Source organism: Mesoplodon mirus (genome assembly GCF_964341445.2).
Source record: "Mesoplodon mirus genome assembly, chromosome: X".
NCBI lineage: Eukaryota > Metazoa > Chordata > Mammalia > Artiodactyla > Ziphiidae > Mesoplodon > Mesoplodon mirus.
Window position 1 is genome coordinate 527,114 of NC_138981.1, and position 18,213 is coordinate 545,326.

The following is an 18,213-nucleotide window of genomic DNA, read 5'->3' on the forward strand; positions in this document are numbered from 1 at the left end:
ATCCATCATCTATCTATATATCCATGTATCTATCATTTATGTATGTACGTATCTATCATCTATATCTATGCATCCATCTATCCGTCTATCTATGTATTTAGTTATTTATCATCTATCATCTCTCTCTGTATATATATAAAATCTGTCTATCTATCATCTATTTATTTATCATCTATCATCTGTATATGTATATATGTATCTGTCTTCTATGCATCTCTCTCCCTATTTATCTATCTATCCATCCATCCTATCTATCTATCTATCTATCTATCTATCTATCTATCTATCTTTGATTGTGGTATGATACACATAACATAAAATTTACCATTTTAACCAAAGTTCCCAAGTCAGTGCTACAAAGTCTATTGTCCACTATCTACTTCCTATCTACCTAGAAACTTCTTATTTGATTCTGCGAGCAGACAGCAAGCTATGCTGGCCTGAGCAGGAAAGGGACACTTGGTGTTAGGGTTTGAGGCCAGGGATCTGCTGGGACTCTGGACGGCAGCCTGAGCAGTGCCTGGAGGGCTGACTTGACCCTCCATCCACCGCATCTGTGCCTCCTTCCCCCTCTCTGGGTTTTCATTGCTCACACACCCACTTCCTTCTGATCTATCTGACATCTGGTAGCTCCTCTGTGGTCACACTTGTGTGTCTGCCTCAGTCTGTAGTGCAGCAACACTCAAGGGCAAGTCTTGTGCTTCATCCATAACACACAGAGATCTCAGACTTAAAGCAAGGTCACAGCATTCTGCTGTATGTGTGTGGGGTCAATGAGGGGAAATGGGATTGTTCTAGGAGTAGCCTGTTGCTTGGCTCTGTAAGCCAGAGTTGAGGATCCTTGGAGTGTTGGGTGGTGAGGCTGGGACCCTTGGCTTTCTGTCCTGGTTCAACGCATTCCCAGCAAGGCAGCTCCGACAGGGTCGGCTCCCATCTCCAGGGTGAGTTTATGCTGTGGTTCTGTTACTTGCCAGCTCAACCCTCTGGGCAGGTCAACTCTTCATCTTACTCTCCTCAGTCCCAAGCTGTAGACGGGGGATGCCTGTCTCCTAGGACGGTTGACTGGATTGGAAATAACGGTCTTAGCGAACCCAGTGGGTGGGGAAGCAATGATTCCTTTCAGCCCTAAAGTGTAGGTTGTGGCATATTTTCTTTTCCTGCCAACACTGTAAGGTCCTTAGGAATCAGAATGATGTTTCTATTCTGATCTGGGCTTCTAGGACCTGGTGTATCTTGGGTCTGCAAAGAAGATTTGAATGCATGAGTGAAGTCGATGGTCTGGTCTCCAGATTTGAGCTTCTGGCCAGCGGTGTTCCAGGAAATGTCAATCGATTCAACAGTTCATTCCTAATTCAGTCAAGATGAGATAAGAAAAGGACGACTGTGAACATCAGTCGTGTAGGATTGCCCTGCCACTCGAGAATATCCATCGCCATGGTGTTCACCCACTGTGGTTAGGAGAGGATGCTGGATGGTGGTTCTCCGCTTTTCTTGACCTTCCATGTCCTGGTGGCACCTGACACCCCATGGTGTGCTGAGCACCCGATTAGCAAGCAATCCCGTAAAGTGGAGACAGCAGGGAACCTCAAAGGTAGTGTCACCTCCATCCAGAAAGGGCATCTCAGCCACCCTTCTCCAGGGATTGTCACAAAACAAGCACACCCGTGCCACCAGCACCCAGAACAGAACTTGACTGCACCTCTGTTTTCAGACAAGCAGACTTAGTGATTTCAAGGCACACCCACCGAGATCTCAGGTGTGCTGGCATGGTTTCTCCAAAGGTATGACTCCATCGCCTGTCTCCGTTTTCCGAGACTGGAAAGATGGTCACCTCGAGAAGTGTGATGGGTGCCTTGCTGAAGGGTAGACCTGGCCCTCGGAGGAGACGCCTCCATGGACTCTCTGTGCTGGACTCAGCTTCTGGATGTGACCATGGGATCCCCTGGCTGGGAGTCCATTTCTTCGTTGCTGCTTCTCCCGGTTGTTAATAAATCAGAATGTAGATGAGAGACTCATGGTTAATTTTCCACAGCTCGTGCAGAGTGTCTGAGCCCATAAACCTCAGGAAGTCTTGGGCTGTGAATTCCTTGATACTGACAAGGCAAACAGCTTAGAAATCATAATTATAAGTTACAAGTGTCTTAGGGGTTGTTCTTCTGACATAAAACTAATTTCATGTTTTTATTCATAATGTGGGAGAGATGAGAGGCAGGGGCTTGCTTTGGAGGGTGCTCCTGGAGATATCACAGCCTCTGTTTCCTGGCCGTAATGAGAGGAGACAGCGGGCTTCATCCCTCTCGCTGCCTGATTTGCCTTGAGTAGCTCCTGACAACCTCGTGGAAGCTGTCTCTGCTTTTCCCGCAAGCAAGCTGGTACCTCACCAGTGCGTGACCCTGTTTTCCCCCAGAACCATCCCGTCACCGTATTGGCACACCCAGACCCAAGACCTCTGCAGGAGTGTCCTGGGGCAGTCATAACAAATGACCACAAACTAGGGGCTTGAAACAACAGGAATGTATCTTCTCACCATTCTGGAGACCAGACATCTGAGATCAATGTGTGGGCAATGTTGGTTCTTCTGGAGGCTCCAGGGGAAAATCCATCCCAGGTCTCTCCCCCAGCTTCTGGAGGCTGCCAGCAATCCTTGGCATTCCTTGTTTTGTAGAAGTATCACCTCCATCTCTGCCTCAATTGTCACATGGGCTTCTCCCCTGTGTGTGCTTCTATGGGTCCTCTTTTCTTTCTATAAGGACACCTTGGATTTAGGGCCACTCTAATCCAGGATGACCTTATCCCAAGTTCCTTCAGTTAACTACAGTTAAATACAGAAAGACCCTTTTTCCAAATAAGGTCCCATTCACAGACACCGGGGGTCAGAATTTGAACATATCTTGGGGGGCACCTTTTAACCCATTACAACCCCTGTGATGAATGCTGATCTTCCAAAGGTGAAGAGGGGTGTCACTCCTCTTCAGATGTCACTCCCCTCTTGGCCCACTCTAGGGGAACGGTATACCCGTGGATTAGTGCATCATGGAGTTTTCAATTCTGCCCATCTCCAGCTCAGCAGAGAGTTTCTCTTACCATTAAGGAGAAAAAGGGTATTTGGGAAATGGAAGAAAAATAGTGCGGATTGGACAAGCTCAACCACCATTTTAATCTCTGTCCATCTAATGGCATGTAGGCACTGCCTTTGTTTCTTTAGGTCATGGTTTTATTCTGATGGTCTATGGAGGGTCCTGCAAAAAGATCTGTTGGACACAAGGAGGAATAACGGCAGGGTGTACAATGCAGAGAGAAGAAAATACATAGTGATGGTTTTGTGTGTGCCATGAAGATGTTGCCAAGTTAGGAAAATTAGGACATTGCTCTTGACTTTGTCACAAATTTTCTATGCAACTAGAAAATTGGATGTCATCTCTTTCAAATGAAAGCATTGGTGATAAACAAGGAGAGACAGGCTAAAACCACAGGGTAAAGTCAACACACTCCCATCAGAATGGCTAAAATGAAAAAGACAGACAGTAGCATGTGTTGACAGGGCTAAGGAGCCACTGGAACTTTCCAGGGCTGCTGAGAGACTGTAGGTTGGTTTGATCATTTTGGGAAACCATGGGTGTATATCTACTAAAGTTGGGTGTACACAGGGTCTGTGCCCTGGCAATCCAGCTCCTAGGTGTGTACACAGTGGAAAGGCATGCACCAGTGCCCTGGAAACATGTGCAAGAAATTTCATAGCAGAATAATTTGTAACAGCCCCAAACTGGAACCAACTCCTCAATCAATGGTAGAATGGATAAATATATCATGGTGTATTCCTGCAATGGAATAGTACTTGGCAATGAACAATCTCACGCAGGGCACGATATCTCACAGCCTGGCTTGGCAACAGGGGAAGCAAAATGCAAAAGATTGCATGCTGATTGCAAGTCTGCAACTTTAGAAAGTTCCAAAGCAGCCAAAATGAGTCTACAGTGTTGAAAGTCAGGAGTGGGGTTATCTCGGGGAGGGATGGGGACCGGAAGCAGGTGTGTGTCCTGGTCCTGTTTCTAGACCTGGATGTGGTTACACAGGTGTGCTTACTTTGTGGTGATTCATTGGGATGTAAGGTTGTGGTCTGTGTACTCTTCTGCATGTATGGTACTCAACAGAGCAGCTTATTCTAACATGGGCGTGTTCTAGGTCTCCTTCTGGTCCTCTCACTTAGGATTCCCTCACAAGTGTTTGAGAGTGAGTCTTGAACACCTATACTCAAGGGCTACCTCCAGAATGGAGGTATAGATCAGAAAAAGAGTTGCTATAGATCAGACGTGGTTCCAATTCTTGGCTACCCTATATTCCTTGTCCACATTTAACACTGGATTAAAAAAAAGGTCACAATCAAGGTTGGATGATTATTCGGAGGGCGTGTCCCCCTTAAAGTCTCCATACAAATTAAATTTCCATCAATCCATGAGGTAGGATCAATTCAATGGAGATGACAATGATGCCTATCTTACAGGGTAGTGGGAAGGATATTGGAGACCCAGTCAGGATATTCCCGGGGGCACAGCCAACTCTCCAGAACCTCTCAAAGCTTCCTAAAGTGAGAACTCTGCATGTACTCCATGGGTCTCCTCCTGATGGCTTGCCCAGCCCTCACGTGGATGGTTGCACCCACTTGCCTCAGGGGAGGAAAGGACCATTACCTGGAGGTTTCTTGGTGTTCTCTGGAGTTGCTGGAGCATCCCTGGCAAAGACTATGGTCACTTTACTTCAGAAGATCCATGAAATCTCCCCAACCGGGTCCTCAGACCTGGTGTAAAACTGCTCTCTTAGAAACAAGCCATGGCGGTGGGTATGGGGGTGGGGACCAAAGCTAAGGTCTATGTTGGCAGGCTACCAAACATCTTTGCAATTATGTGAAAAACAGCAGAATGTCTCTGTGTCCACTGGTCCCCATCATAAGAAGTGGCCTCCATAGTACTTTAAAATAACAGAGAATATTTACATTATGAAGAGATTTAGACACTAAATCAAATAGAAAAGGATGAGGAGCAGAGAAAAGTCTTATTCAGACTGAGAGGGCTGATGGTCCACTCACGGACCAAAGAGATTTTTGTTTTGTGGGGATATATTCCTCCAGAACTCACCTTGGTTCGTGGAAAAAGACAACTCAAAATAAAATCATAAAACCACCACCACCACCCAAAACCCTCCTGCAGGATTTTTTTTTTTTTTTTTTTTTGATAACAGACTTTAGTCCGCTGACAGTGCTCACATCCAGCGAAATTCAGAATAGATGCACGTCTGCATTTCCTTTTAAGATTCTTCATTCCGGGGGAACGCTGTCCTGCCTTTTTGACCCACATAGCAGGACTCCAATCAGAAAAGATAAGAGCATGTTTAATTGATTAGCCCGCGTCTGCAGAGCGCTTTGAAGGTGAGCAGTGCGATATTATTATAATGATGGGGAAGACACTGTGATCTTTGGAGAATTTCTCCTCTCCTCTGAGCTGCTGTTCTAATTTGAGGCACGCTGCTCGAGTCTACTGTGGGAGTGTACCTGTTCTTCATCCCAGCCAGGGGTCCTCTGTGAGGCTTCTCAGTGGGAAGTGCCTTGGATATCCCAGCGTGGAGTGCCTCACCTCCGAGCGTAGAGACCAGCCCGGCTGCAGAGCGAGGGAAACTGTTGTCTGCTTTCCTGGAGGGCGGACAGATTCACGAAGGTGCCATGGGGGTCTCTGCTTTGGATGTTGGCTGGTCATCTCCCTTTTCTTTGAGACGTGTTGACCAACTTCTCTTTAAGGTGGATACTCCGCCTTGCCTGGGCATCTCCGGTAGAGAAATTCCCCATCGCGTGGGACAGCTTGCTCTTTCCCTGAACTTTGCCCGTTTCCATTGGATATATTTATGTATATGTATAACAGATTGACTTTGCTGTACACCTGAAACTGACACAACATTGTAGATCAACTAGACTCCAATAAAAATTTTGAAAATTAAAAGAGGAATAAACTTAGCTGTAGCCAATCAAAAGATACAAAACTAAAAAAATAAAAATATCTTCCTGATGAAAGTTCATAAGAGGAGATAAAGAGTATACGGATTCACTTTCTAAGTCACATGGGTACATTTTAGTAGACAATAATGGTATTTTATTGTCCAAAATATTTTTAGGCATGGACATCAAGAACCCAGAATTGATTTCAAAAATGCTTTACAGTAACGATTTACCTTATCGCCTACAAAAAGACTGCCATGTTTTGGACATTGAAAAACAAAGAAGAGCAATTCTAAAACACACACACACACACACACACACACCAGGTTTTACACCATATTTCAATTGCTTCTTTATCCGCCTCCCCACCAGACTGTAGGTACCCCCAGAGGGGTTACCATGCTTGTTTCTTTGTTTCTGTAATGCTCAGCCTTTACTCTTTAGAGCACTGTTGGGTTTATAGAAAAATCAGGCAGAAACTACTGAGTACCCCTCCTCCCTGCCCACACTTCCCCACACTATTAACACCTTGAGTGTGTGTGCTACTTTTGATACAGTTGACACACTGGTACTGATGCTTTATTATTAACTGAAGCCCGTAGTTTACACCAGGACTCACTCTTGGTGGTGTCCATCCCCTGGGTTTGGGCAAATGTATAATGGCATGGGTCCGTCATTATAGTATCATACAGAGTAGCTCCCTACAGCATGGCCTCTGCCCTAAAAATCCCTAGTGTGACACCGGGTCACCCAGGCCACCCATGTTTTCTCATCCTTACATCACTGGCCACAGTGTTTGCCCTGCATTCAATCAATCGATCAATCAATCAATCAATAATAAGGGATGAACAAGAGCAGGTACTCAGCATCCTTGTGCGGCTCACTTCCCGGGGCCGCTCCAGACCCTTGTCCACCTTCCCTGTCCTGCTCTGTGCTTGGGGCTGACCTCTACGGGGAGTGTGCTGGGGGCTTCGGCAACCCTGGCTTTGGTGGGCTTTGGTCACTAGGGAGCCATAGAGAAGACAGCAGGGAGGGAGGAGCTGTCTGCAATCTGGCAGGCAGTTAACCCCCCGCAGCTGGCCATCCTCTCAGGGGGCGTCTCCAGACGGCTCCCTCTCCAGCCACTGGAAACCCAGCCCTCACCTCCCACCTCCATTCCGAGATGGAAACATGCCCTGTGTTACTTTCCTGGGGTTCTCCACGGTCTCCCCCATCCTGAGCTCCGCCCACATCTTTGCCTCATTGTCAAAACTCTTCCTATTAGCCCCGTGGAGGCACCCTGTACTCCCCACGTGGGTCCCGACGCCCACAACCTGTGGCACGGTTGGGCTCCAGGAGGTAAGAAGGTGGAGCCTACAAGGACCTACCGTAGAGTGCAGGGAACGCTGCTCAATATTATGCAACAACCTAAATGGGAAAAGAATTTGAAAAAGAATAGACACACGTACGTGTATAACTGAGTCCCTTTGCGGCACACCTGAAACTAACACAACATGGTAAATCAACTCTACTCTAGTGGAAAATAAAAAGTTTAAACAAAGGAACGAAGATGGAGCCTAGGTGCGTCTTCCTGTAACATCATGGTCTGAGAACCTTCACTGCTCCTTGCACTGGCCTGTGTGTCAGGGGAGACCTAAAATAGACCCCACTATTATGATCTGCCTTAACATTTGGGTGAAACCGGAAGGGTCCCAGCGGTCTACGTGTGAGGTCCCCTCCCCACGCAGCTCCCCTGGAGGAGGACCCCCAGCCAAGCACCCCGGCTTGTCTTGGGGACCAAGCGCACTGCTTGCTTATCCCAAACGGATGGGTTTCTGTTTCCTGCCAGCCGAGGAGATTATCCAAACAAGTGGAGCCAGGGGCCACCGCCAGGAATCAGGGGTCACCTCCACCCTGCTGTTACCGGAAAGCTGGCCTCCTAAGTCTTTGGGGATTCACTCTGTTCTCACGTGTGACCTTTATGGGGCCCTTTGTGGCCACAGGTGTCCTCCCCCGGGGCTGTGAACATGTGAAGATAGTAAACGGTCACCAACCACATCTGGCCAGTGTCGGGCGTCCTGCAGCATGTCATTCCTGTCACCTAGGGTGAGAATCCCTCACTCACCGAGGGGATGAATGGGAGACCCCAGAGACATCCTGTTCCCCACCCCCCATGGGAAGGATGGGCAGAATGAGCTTTCGGGTGGCTACTTTGTGCTGAAATTTCTTGCTTTTCACTCGGAGGTGGCAAAAGTAGGGAAGAAGGTTGTGGAGAGGATTCTGGGCTGTGGACCATCAGAGGTGGTGTCTGGGTCACCCCCGTTCACATCCTCCACCTGACATGCTCATGACATCGTGCTGTTCAACCCAGGAAGGCTGTGAATTCAAAGAGAAAAACCAAAAACAATGGAACATCACTTGCAACACTTTGGCACGAAGAATTGTATATAAACATGCACCTCCGAATAACTCAGAGCGGCAAACGTAGGAAATATCACCAAAAGGAAAGCCCCATCCTCACTGGGGGACTCTGTGCGGAAACGGAGCTGTGTTTGAACGCGGAAATTGACACCAGGGGTGCCCCACGTTCCTGCCTCTTTGCCAAACCTCCAATGGTCAGTCTCTCGGCATCCGGCCGAGAAAACAGGATTTGGGAGGGACCCAAAATAGGCTGAGGGAAAAGAAAGCAGGCGGTTCACCATCCAGATCGGTGATTCATCACAAATCCATAAAACAATTAGTGATGAGCTAGCGATACGTCGGCACTACTGTATTTTTGATGAATGTATAAATAATTTAACGGAGTATCTCTTTAGTCTTGGGAGCTTCTGCCATTATTTACCGGCCTTGTCGTGATGGCTGCAGCCTCTCTGCTGGGTAAAAAAAAAAAAAAAAAAAGTTCCCGGGTCCATCCGAGGGGGCTGGTGGATTTTAATGCTCTTAAGGGCTATTAACAAGCCGATTAGCATAATCCATCGTGATACATCATCGTATAAAAATTTGTCCGCCTGACTGGATGGAATGGGGGGGCGGTGGCTTTAAAGATTTTACGATACAATAATTATCCATTTGATAAGCAATTCAAAACATGTTTGGAGACACGGAGAATGGAGACAATGGTGTCTGTGTGGGGCAGTGTGGTGGTGCCGGGACAGATCAGGGTCTCTACTGTGAACTGGCTATACCGACTCGTTCGTTGAGGCTCCTTCCGTCTCCGCCCTGGGTGAGACCCTCTTTGCCCCAGGAAGATGGGCGGGTTATCTAGAAGCTGTGGGATTAACGTAGGGCTTCCCACGTGGAATCCTGAAGTGGGGCAAAGGATGGAGGTGCCCCGGCGTGAGAAGCTACCAACTTGCCTCTCTCTCCCACCTACACACCTGTCACCTCACAGCCGCCCCTCTTGTCCCATGATCCCAGCTTTCTTCTTTTTCTGGGAAGTCGTAGCAACTATCTGGACCTGGATATGGGCCTTGACGAGTGAAGATCACAGGGTTTAAAAAAGGGGGTAAAACATATACATACATATATATATATATATATATATATATATATATATATATATATGGATAAAACATAAAGTCCACCTTCACCACCTCGAATTTTGTGGCTTAAAATGCACGTACAATGCTGTATAACAACTACCATCATCTAGTTTCAAAGCTTTTTGCTCACCCCACACAGAACCCTTGACCCCATGAGTTGTCACCCCCCCCATCCCCATCCGCCAGCCCCTGGTAACCATGAACCAGGGCTCTGTGGATTGGCCTGTTCCAGATGTTTTGTGTAAACGGAATCACACACGGTGTGTCCTTCTAGGTCTCCTTCTCTCACTGAGTATCGTGTGTTTAAGGTCCGTCCACGTGGTAGCCTGTGTCAGAGTTTCACTCCTTTTCATGGTTGAGTCATATTCCATGGTGTGGATGGACCCCATGCTGTTTATCCATCCATCTATCCGTCCATCCATCCATCCATCCATCCATCCATCCATCCATCCATGGACGCTTGGGTTGTTTCCATCTCTAGGGGCCTAATACCATTTTGATGAGCAGTGAAAAAGCTTCTGCCCTTTTCCACTGGCTCTGATTTTCCCAAGGAGAAGCTGTCAGTATGGTGCACATGTGGGTTGTTTCCACTTTTATGACTTTGTGAATAATGCATATGCAAGTATCTGCTTGAATCCCAGTTTTCCACTTTTTGGGTATCTGCGTAGGAGCAGAATCACCACATCCTTACAACAATCATTAAGCTTGGCTTTTGGAGGGTGGCTCACAATTTTAATTATCCAAGCTCATCAAAGCCAGGAAAAACTGAGATGGTCCAGAAAAATCTAGAAACTTCCTGAATGGTTAACAATGTACCGCATCAATCTAGAAAAAAAATAAAATACATAAGGGTGGGTTTGCAGTCCTTAGATTTTTCTGCTGTCCAGCTTGGGGTGAAATGGTCAAAATCTGGGTGAGAGAGCGAGTCCCCCAGGATCTTGGAATGTCCAGAGCTGCCTAGGTTGGGTCTAAGAATGAACCATATCGACATCTCCTAGCCTACCTGTGGCTGCAGCAGCTGGAAACCCCAGGAATCCTGACCATCCCCAACTTGCATCCCCATAGAAGCCTTTATTCTGTCTTCATATGAATAACCTGGGGTCCTAAATTCTCATGGGGCTGAAGGACATCTCATGGTGGTTTCATTACTTTGAGACACACTTTTCATTATATCCCCCCAATAAATCTCTCTGGGGCGTCCATGTTACTCTTGTTTGATTGTGTCTCTTAAAACTGAGGGTGATACAAACCAGCAATCATGCTCCTTGGGATTTACCCGAAGGAGTTGAAAACTTACGTCCACATGAAACCCTGCACTCGGATGTTTATAGCAACTTTATTCACAATTGTCACAACTTGGAAACAATCTAGATGTGCTTCAGTTTGTGATGGATAAACTGTGGTCTATCCAGACAGTAGAATACTATTCAGCACTAAAAAGAAATGAGCTGTGAAGCCGTGGAAAAACAGGGAGGAACCTTAAATGCATAGTATTTAGTGAAAGCAGCCAATGAGCAAAGACTACAGACTGTGTGATTCCACCTCTGTGACATCCTGGAAAGGACACAACTATAGAGACAGAAAAAGCATCAGTGGTTGTCAGGGGCTGGGGGAGGGAGGGATGAGGGAGCACAGAGGATGTTTAGGGCAGTGAGACTACTCTGTGTGATGCTCTAATGGTAGATCCCTGTCTTTATACATTTGTCCAAACCCATAGAATGTCCAACATCAAGAGTTCAGAATTAAATAAAATCTCAGGGGCCAAATGCAAGGGGGGGGGGGGAATCTCAGCTTTTTTAAACCAATAAAGTTGCATGGTTTTCCCTGATCCAGCTGCATGCAGCATGTGAAGCTTCCTCACTGGTCCTGCCAAGTTGAACTTACTCTCCTCTGGATAAGGCAAAAGAGGAAGAAAAGGCAAGGGGTTCGCTTGAAAAGGCAGAGCTGACCGCCCCGTACAGTGGTCCTGGGAAGCAGTAGGGGAGCTGCTGAGAGAAACCACCCCTTGGGGGGATGCCTGCATGGAGCCCCACCAGGTTACCCCACGAGATGCTGAGAGCTCCTGTCACCAAAGGGGACCCTTCCCCACCCCTGCACCTGCCTGGTGACCTTGGCTCAGTGTGAATTTCTTTCCTCCAACCCTGAGACCCTTCAAACCCTGCCTGCCTTTCCGTGTAGTCACTGCCAGGCAGGCACGTGGAGGGGTTAAGACCCACCTGGGTAGTGTCTGCACAAGTGTGCTCATGACAGCCACTGTGGATATCCATGCAGGTAACAGGTGAGGAGAAGAGCATGACACTGGGATGGAAAAAAAACAGTGCCACCCTCCAAAATTCCCCCGGAAGCCAGTTTGTCCATCGGTTTGGCCATGTGTTTCTCGAACTGACCCTTTGTGGCAATCGGTTTGTGGGGTGTGGCTGGGGAGAAAGCAGGTGACAGGCTGAGTGCCTCTTGGGGTGACTTGTTTCCACTGTTACAAGAGTAAAGGGTCGTGGCTCTGAGGGGTCCCCTGCATCATCCAGTCCTAAGAGGGGCCACCTAAGGGGTCCACCTGTCCTAAGGTCAGCAGGCTGCAGTGCCAGGTGCAGCTCAGGTGTACCTGCTACAGAGGTCTGTGCGTCTGTGTGCACGGGGGGCCGTGGGGTTTGTACCAACACTGCGGTCCTGACAGATCCCCATTGATTACCTGTCCGTGGAACCTGAGTTTTAGGAATATGCAGCTGAGAAGCTGCACTGCAGCGGACAAGGTGGCCTAGGGTGGCCTGGGTTAGATTCCTGTCCTTCCCGGGCATGGGACTCAAGGTCTTCATGACTTGACTTCCTGACTCTGCATGAGCAGAGGACCTCACCTGGAGGGTGGTTCTGAGAATCCAGCAAGTGGCAAAGTGCCTGCGTGGGTTTGTGGCTGCCGGGCTGGGTCCCTCCGGCCCTGTGGGTGGCGGGGCCGGGGGGGGTTCTTTGTGATCCTTCCAAGCCAAGTCGGGAGCACGGAGAGCCACGGGTGCTGAGGGTGGAGGGAGGGGGAAGCCGGATTCCCATGTGGGCACCGGGTGGACCTTCAGCCTCATCAGAGGGACATGTGCGGACCTCCGAGCCAAACTCCCTGCCCACCTCCCCACGAGGATGGTGAGCCCCTGGGTTTGCACTGGCCTCCGGACTCCAAATGCCGCTGCTCTATTCCCTAAACCCACAGAACTGACTCCCAGGTCAGAAACCCTAAAACGGGAGACTGTGCTTCGTGGCCACAGCTGGCGGTGACCTTAGCAGGGGACACCTATGTTCCCGAGTCCTGGTGACCCTGGCGGGCTCTGCCGGGTGGGGGGCGTACCCCTCACCGGGGTCCTTTCTGCCATGGGGTGGAGCTGGCCGGCAGTCAGTCCTCACGCTGGACCCCGGCGCGTCTTTGTTTGCTCTGGGGCAGTCGGCTGAGCTGCTGAATTAAAACAGAAGGTTGGGACTTCCCTGGTGGCTCAGTGTTTAAGAATTCACCTGCCAGTGAAGGGGACACGGGTTCCAGTCCTGGTCCGGGAAGGTCCCACATGCAGCGGGACAACTAAGTCCGCAAGCCACAACTACTGAAGCCCACGCACCTAGAGCCCGTGCTCCGCAATAAGAGAAGCCACCGCAATGAGAGGCCCGTGCACCGCAACCAAGAGTAGCCCCCGCTGGCCGAAGCTAGAGAAAGCCCGCACACAGCAACAAAGACCCTATGCAACCAAAAACAAATTTAAAAAAATAAAAAAACAAACAAACAAAAACAACAGAAGGTCATCAGTGAGGCTCGCAGCCCCTGGGGGCTGGAGGAAGCAGGTGAGATGTGTACCCTGTTTCTCCAGGAGACCCAGGCAGGAAGACTTGGCATCCTCCATCTGTCACCCCCTCACCCTCAAATGGGGGAGTGGGGGGGTCTGGGATGAGATATATGGAAATGACAGAGAAACCCCAAAACAAGGGCAACCGGCATTTACATACCAGAGGCATCGGTGGGACCACAGAGGGAGGGGGGACAGGGAACACTGTTTGCTCTGGGACAACAGGTAGCAGCCACCCCCCGGGGACCCCTTGCATGGTGACTGATGCACTGGGCGCCCCGTCTCCGCGCACGATAAGTATGTTCACGTCCTCTTGAGTCTCCTCCAGCGAGGACGTGTGTGTGCGTGCGTCTCATTTACATTTCAATCTTGGCCTCATGAATGTAATACCGGGGCTGCAAATTAATAACAGGAACGCGATGAGGTTGCCCCTGCCGCGGAGGATGGGGACACGGCGGGGTCCGCACCCCCCGAAGCCCATCTCTCCATTGTGTTCCGAGGGCGCCTCATTTATCGGCCGCGGTGAATGACATTACAGAGAAAGGCATATCCGGAGTGACACAAATTTATTTCTGTCCCCAGCGCTGCAGTATATTTTCATACAATCGGGGGCTATTTGTCTGGGGACAATTTAGTTTCCATGAAAAATTTAAATGGTTTCTGCGGAGAGAGTGGAGTGAAATTTAATTTGTTTCTCATTTGCTACAGCAGGTACGAAAGGGAGAAGGATTGGGCGTCTGATGGTCTGAAATTGTCACTGTCCCTCCGCTGGGTCCCCCAAGGCCGGGGGCCCGGGGTGGGGAGCAGCAGTCCGGGTCCCCGGAGCGGAGCTGCATCTCTCCTCCCCTGCTCGCCTCTGTACCCACCACCGTCCCCTCCCCTCGGAGAGCCGGTAACCTTAAACCAACTTACAGAAAACCTGTGGGGAAGCTGCCAATCACGCAGAAAACAACGTTTGCATCGATCCCCTGTCCGCGTGATTTATGGCTTCATTTTACGGTAATTGAGAATTAGTGAGAAGATTAACAAGACCCAACACCGCAGCGGGATACGCGCCGCTAAGCACAGCAATTTGTCACGATGGGACGTCGGCCGCTTTCTTCCCTTACACGGGGTCCCTATCTAATTGAATTTGGGGATGACGCGGAAATTAATTGCAAGCGGGGAGACTTTGAATGGGACCCTGGGTGGGGGGCAGGGCGCCCTGCCCTTGTGTCCCCGGCCGCACCCGCCGTCCCCGCCCAAGGGCCGGCCGGGAAGGCAGAGGGGGGTGGTTATGGAACCCGCTAGGGTCCCACGCAGCTGCCCCGCCGAAGGACGGAATTCAGGAGAGCCGATCTGGACCCCGAGCAAGGCAGCTCGTCGGCAGTGAATGAAGGATGGGACCTCTCACCTTCTCTGACGGCATCAGGATGAAGGTCTGAAAACGTACTTCTCTGCGGCCAGGGAGCCTAAGGTCACCATCGCGTTAGGGAGTGGACTCCTCCGGTGGGCCGTGGCCGCGGGGAAGAGCTGAGGCCCCCCCAGCACGTGAGGGGCCGACGTGGCAGCACCTGGGAGTCTGCCCGGCGCCCGGGCAGGGGCGCAGGGGAGCCTTGAGCCCCCAAGGGCTTCCTCCAGCTGAAAAGGCTTCTCTCCGCCCTCCGAGATTTGCATATTTAAGGCTCTTTTTACATTTGAACAGAGACCCCCGTCTGCCGGGGCCCGGATCGGGCCTCTTCCTCCAGGGACTGTTTTATGGACGCTGCACGTCTGAGTTTCTTGGAGGGCGGTGTGTGGCCCTGCACGCTGCCCTGTTTTGGGGTCAGTCCTCAATCTGCAGTAGATTCTGTGAAGTCAACGAGCAGGGACACAGAGCTTTGCCCACCCCCCAGGCCCCCCAGATGGGAGTGTCCATTAGAAAGGAGGGGATGGGAAGACGGGCCCAGCCCTGCTCAGGTTTTCGCAGTTGGAAAATCACCGTCTGTTGTGGGCTCCATGGTTGCAGGGGACACCTACAGCGATGGTGGCCGAGTCCGGGAGCACTGCCCACACTGAGGGCCCACCCCTGTGGGCTCTGAAACGCAAAGGGGTTCAGAGTCACAGCCCCGGGAGGAGGAATAGTCACATCAGGGTTTTTACACACACACACACACACACACACACACAGTCACACACTTATATGTACACCCACAGGCTTGTACATGCGTTCACATGCACGAACATACACTCACACACAGGCCACAAGCTTATATGTGTACACACATGAACACGCTTATTCATGTGCCCATATGCTTATGCATACATGCATAACACACACTTATACACACAGTCATAGACTTATACATACATGCATGCACAAACACTTATACACATTTATATATGCCTCCAGAGGATTATATATAGACATATTCACACATGCATATGTATACATACAACACACACTTTTATACATGCATTTATACATTCACCTGCAGGCTTACACATGCATGCATACACATACACACTTACACAAACACCTACACACTTATACATACACATACGTATACATGCACCCACATGCTTATACAGACATTCATTCACATACATCACACTTGCACCACACGCTTATATACATACATGCACCCACACGCTTATACAGACATGCCTGCACATGCACACACACGCATACCCTCACCACACACACGGCCGAGAAGAGCTTTCTGACAGGGAACAGAGTGGCATCTGCGTCTGCCAGGTGGGTCCCCATGTTCCCCCAGGTGGCTCTGGGTAGTCTAGGTGGCTGTACAAAGTCTCATCCACAAAGCCCTGGGGTGGAGATTAAACCCCTGCACGGGTCTGGACCATATCAGGTCAGTGCTTGGAGGCTCAGAGACACATTCTTTGAAGATACGCTTCCCCTCCCAAGTGTGTGTCAGAACATGTGGCCTTATTGGGGTTCAGTGTATGTGGGCGAGAAGGGATCTCCCTAGGGTGCTGGTCTAACCTGCCCGGCTCTGCTGCATCCTCCAGGTTCGGGGCCCCTGGTCCCTCCACCCCACCCTGAGCTGGCTCCATTTTGCCCAAGTTCCTGCAGGTGCCCACAGGGACCCTGGACCTGTCACAGCCTCAGGCCCCCATTTTGTTGGTGCGGCTCAGACCATGACCCCTCCGGATGCCCAGCTGGGCTTCGCCCTCCCCAGAGGCACCCGGAGCTCAGGCCATCTGCTCAGGTCCAAGCCTGGACTCTCGTCCTGAGTCTCCAGGCTCCCGTGTGGAGCCGTGCTCGTGGACGGCATGGGGAGATCACCTGGTCCTGTCTGTTTTCCCAGCAGTGCTTATGCCAGCTGCCCTCGGGGACACCTAGCCCAAGTCTTGGGGTGTCCTTGTACCCCTTAACTTCATGGTCAGGTGCAGGGGGTCATTGCTGAGCCTGGGGGCCCCCAGATGGCCCAGCGGTACTTCCTGCAGCCCCCCACCCCAGCAGGCGTCTCTCCCTCCTGGTCCATCGTTGAACTGGCATCCACCACCCCCTTGCTCTGCAGACAAGATCCGAGGATCCAAGGATGAGCAAGCATTCCCCTTCGTCTGAACCCCCATCCGAGTCTCTCCACTTGGCCGCACCTGCCTGGCTGCCAGTCCGGGACTGTGGGGTCACCTGCCCTGCTCCCACCTGCTGACGGCTCCCATGATGGGGCCAGCGAAGCTTTACAGGCAACGACATCAGAGCACGTCACTTCCTGCCCTGATGTCCTCCCAGGTTTCCATCTGTAACAAAACGCAAACCTCTGGGTGGGTTACTGGGTCGTCCACCTGCCCATGACCCCCACCCCCTCTCCTCAAGCTCACCCACACCCCACGGTGTTCCCCAGCTCTGGAGCACCCCCAGCCTCTTTCCCCTCCGGTCTCCCCCGTTCCTCACCCTCCCGAAGGCTTCCTGCTCCTTCAGGGTGGGCACCCATGTCTTGGCTTACTTGTCACGTCTCCTGGGGGGCTTTCTCCACCCTCTATATCCTAAGAAGCTTCTTAGGAACCCCCTACCCCATAACTACTTTAACCTGCCCTGAACCATCTGAAGTCTTTCCTGCTCACGTGTCTCTGTTTGGTTTACGCTGAAAGCACGTGAGTTCCTGGGCACACCTGGGGCACGAAAGATGCCCACCTGCTAAACACACAACTTCACGGGTTTATTCTTGCAGCATGTTCAGAGTCTTACAGGACCTGCTCCCCCAAACCTTGCAGACAGCAACACCCCAAGGAGGCCGGCGTGTCACCTCCGTGCCTCTGTCCCGTTGCTTCTAAGGACACCGAGCGGAGATTCTTCTCCAGGAAAAAGAAGAGAAATTCCCCATCCCATGGTGGCTGTGAGTGCCAGCATTTTATGCAGGTGGGTTATCCCTCGAATCCTTGGCTTCCCATAACTTCAAGTGAGCATCACTCCCACGTTGAGGTGGGTGAACTGGGACCCACCAGTTCCCACTAGGAACCGGGTCTGGGCCTCTCTCAGCCACACTGGAAACATGTCCCCCGTCCCTCCCACTGTGCACAGAAGTAGAATTACAAAGAATTGGGACCACCTCCTCTGGGGCCTGTGAACCCATCCCCAAGAAGCCCTCATGCTGTATTTGGAGGCTTGGTGGCATCCTGAATCTTGAGATTTGAAGTTTGGTTTTTATTTGGATGGTCATGTTGGCTGAAAAATGACCCCATTAGAGGGGCGCTGGATGGTGGTGGAGATGTCCTCAGGGGGCTGACCACCAAGGTAGGGAGGATTCCACACCACACTGCCCGCGTTTCTGACACCAGCTGCAACATCCGAGGTCCCGGAGACCACCCTCAGGTCTGAAAATGCACAGGAAGGACTCACAGAATTCGCTAGAAGCCCTTATACTCATGATTATCATGTGTTAGGATGGAAGGATACAGAGGAAACCCAGCC

General features: G+C 50.6%; 1 protein-coding gene across 1 annotated transcript in view; it reads right to left on the minus strand.

The window, feature by feature from the left end:
• LOC309797000 (mitochondrial import inner membrane translocase subunit Tim8 A-like) overlaps positions 1-14,972 on the minus strand; it is a gene marked incomplete at its 5' end in the record, with an annotated part of 47,538 nt that extends 32,566 nt beyond the window's left edge. The window contains one exon of the mRNA XM_082610374.1: positions 14,749-14,972. Coding sequence (XP_082466500.1) covers positions 14,749-14,972 — 224 coding nt within the window. The remainder of the gene's footprint in view (positions 1-14,748) is intronic.
• Between the last annotated feature and the right edge of the window lie 3,241 nt (positions 14,973-18,213).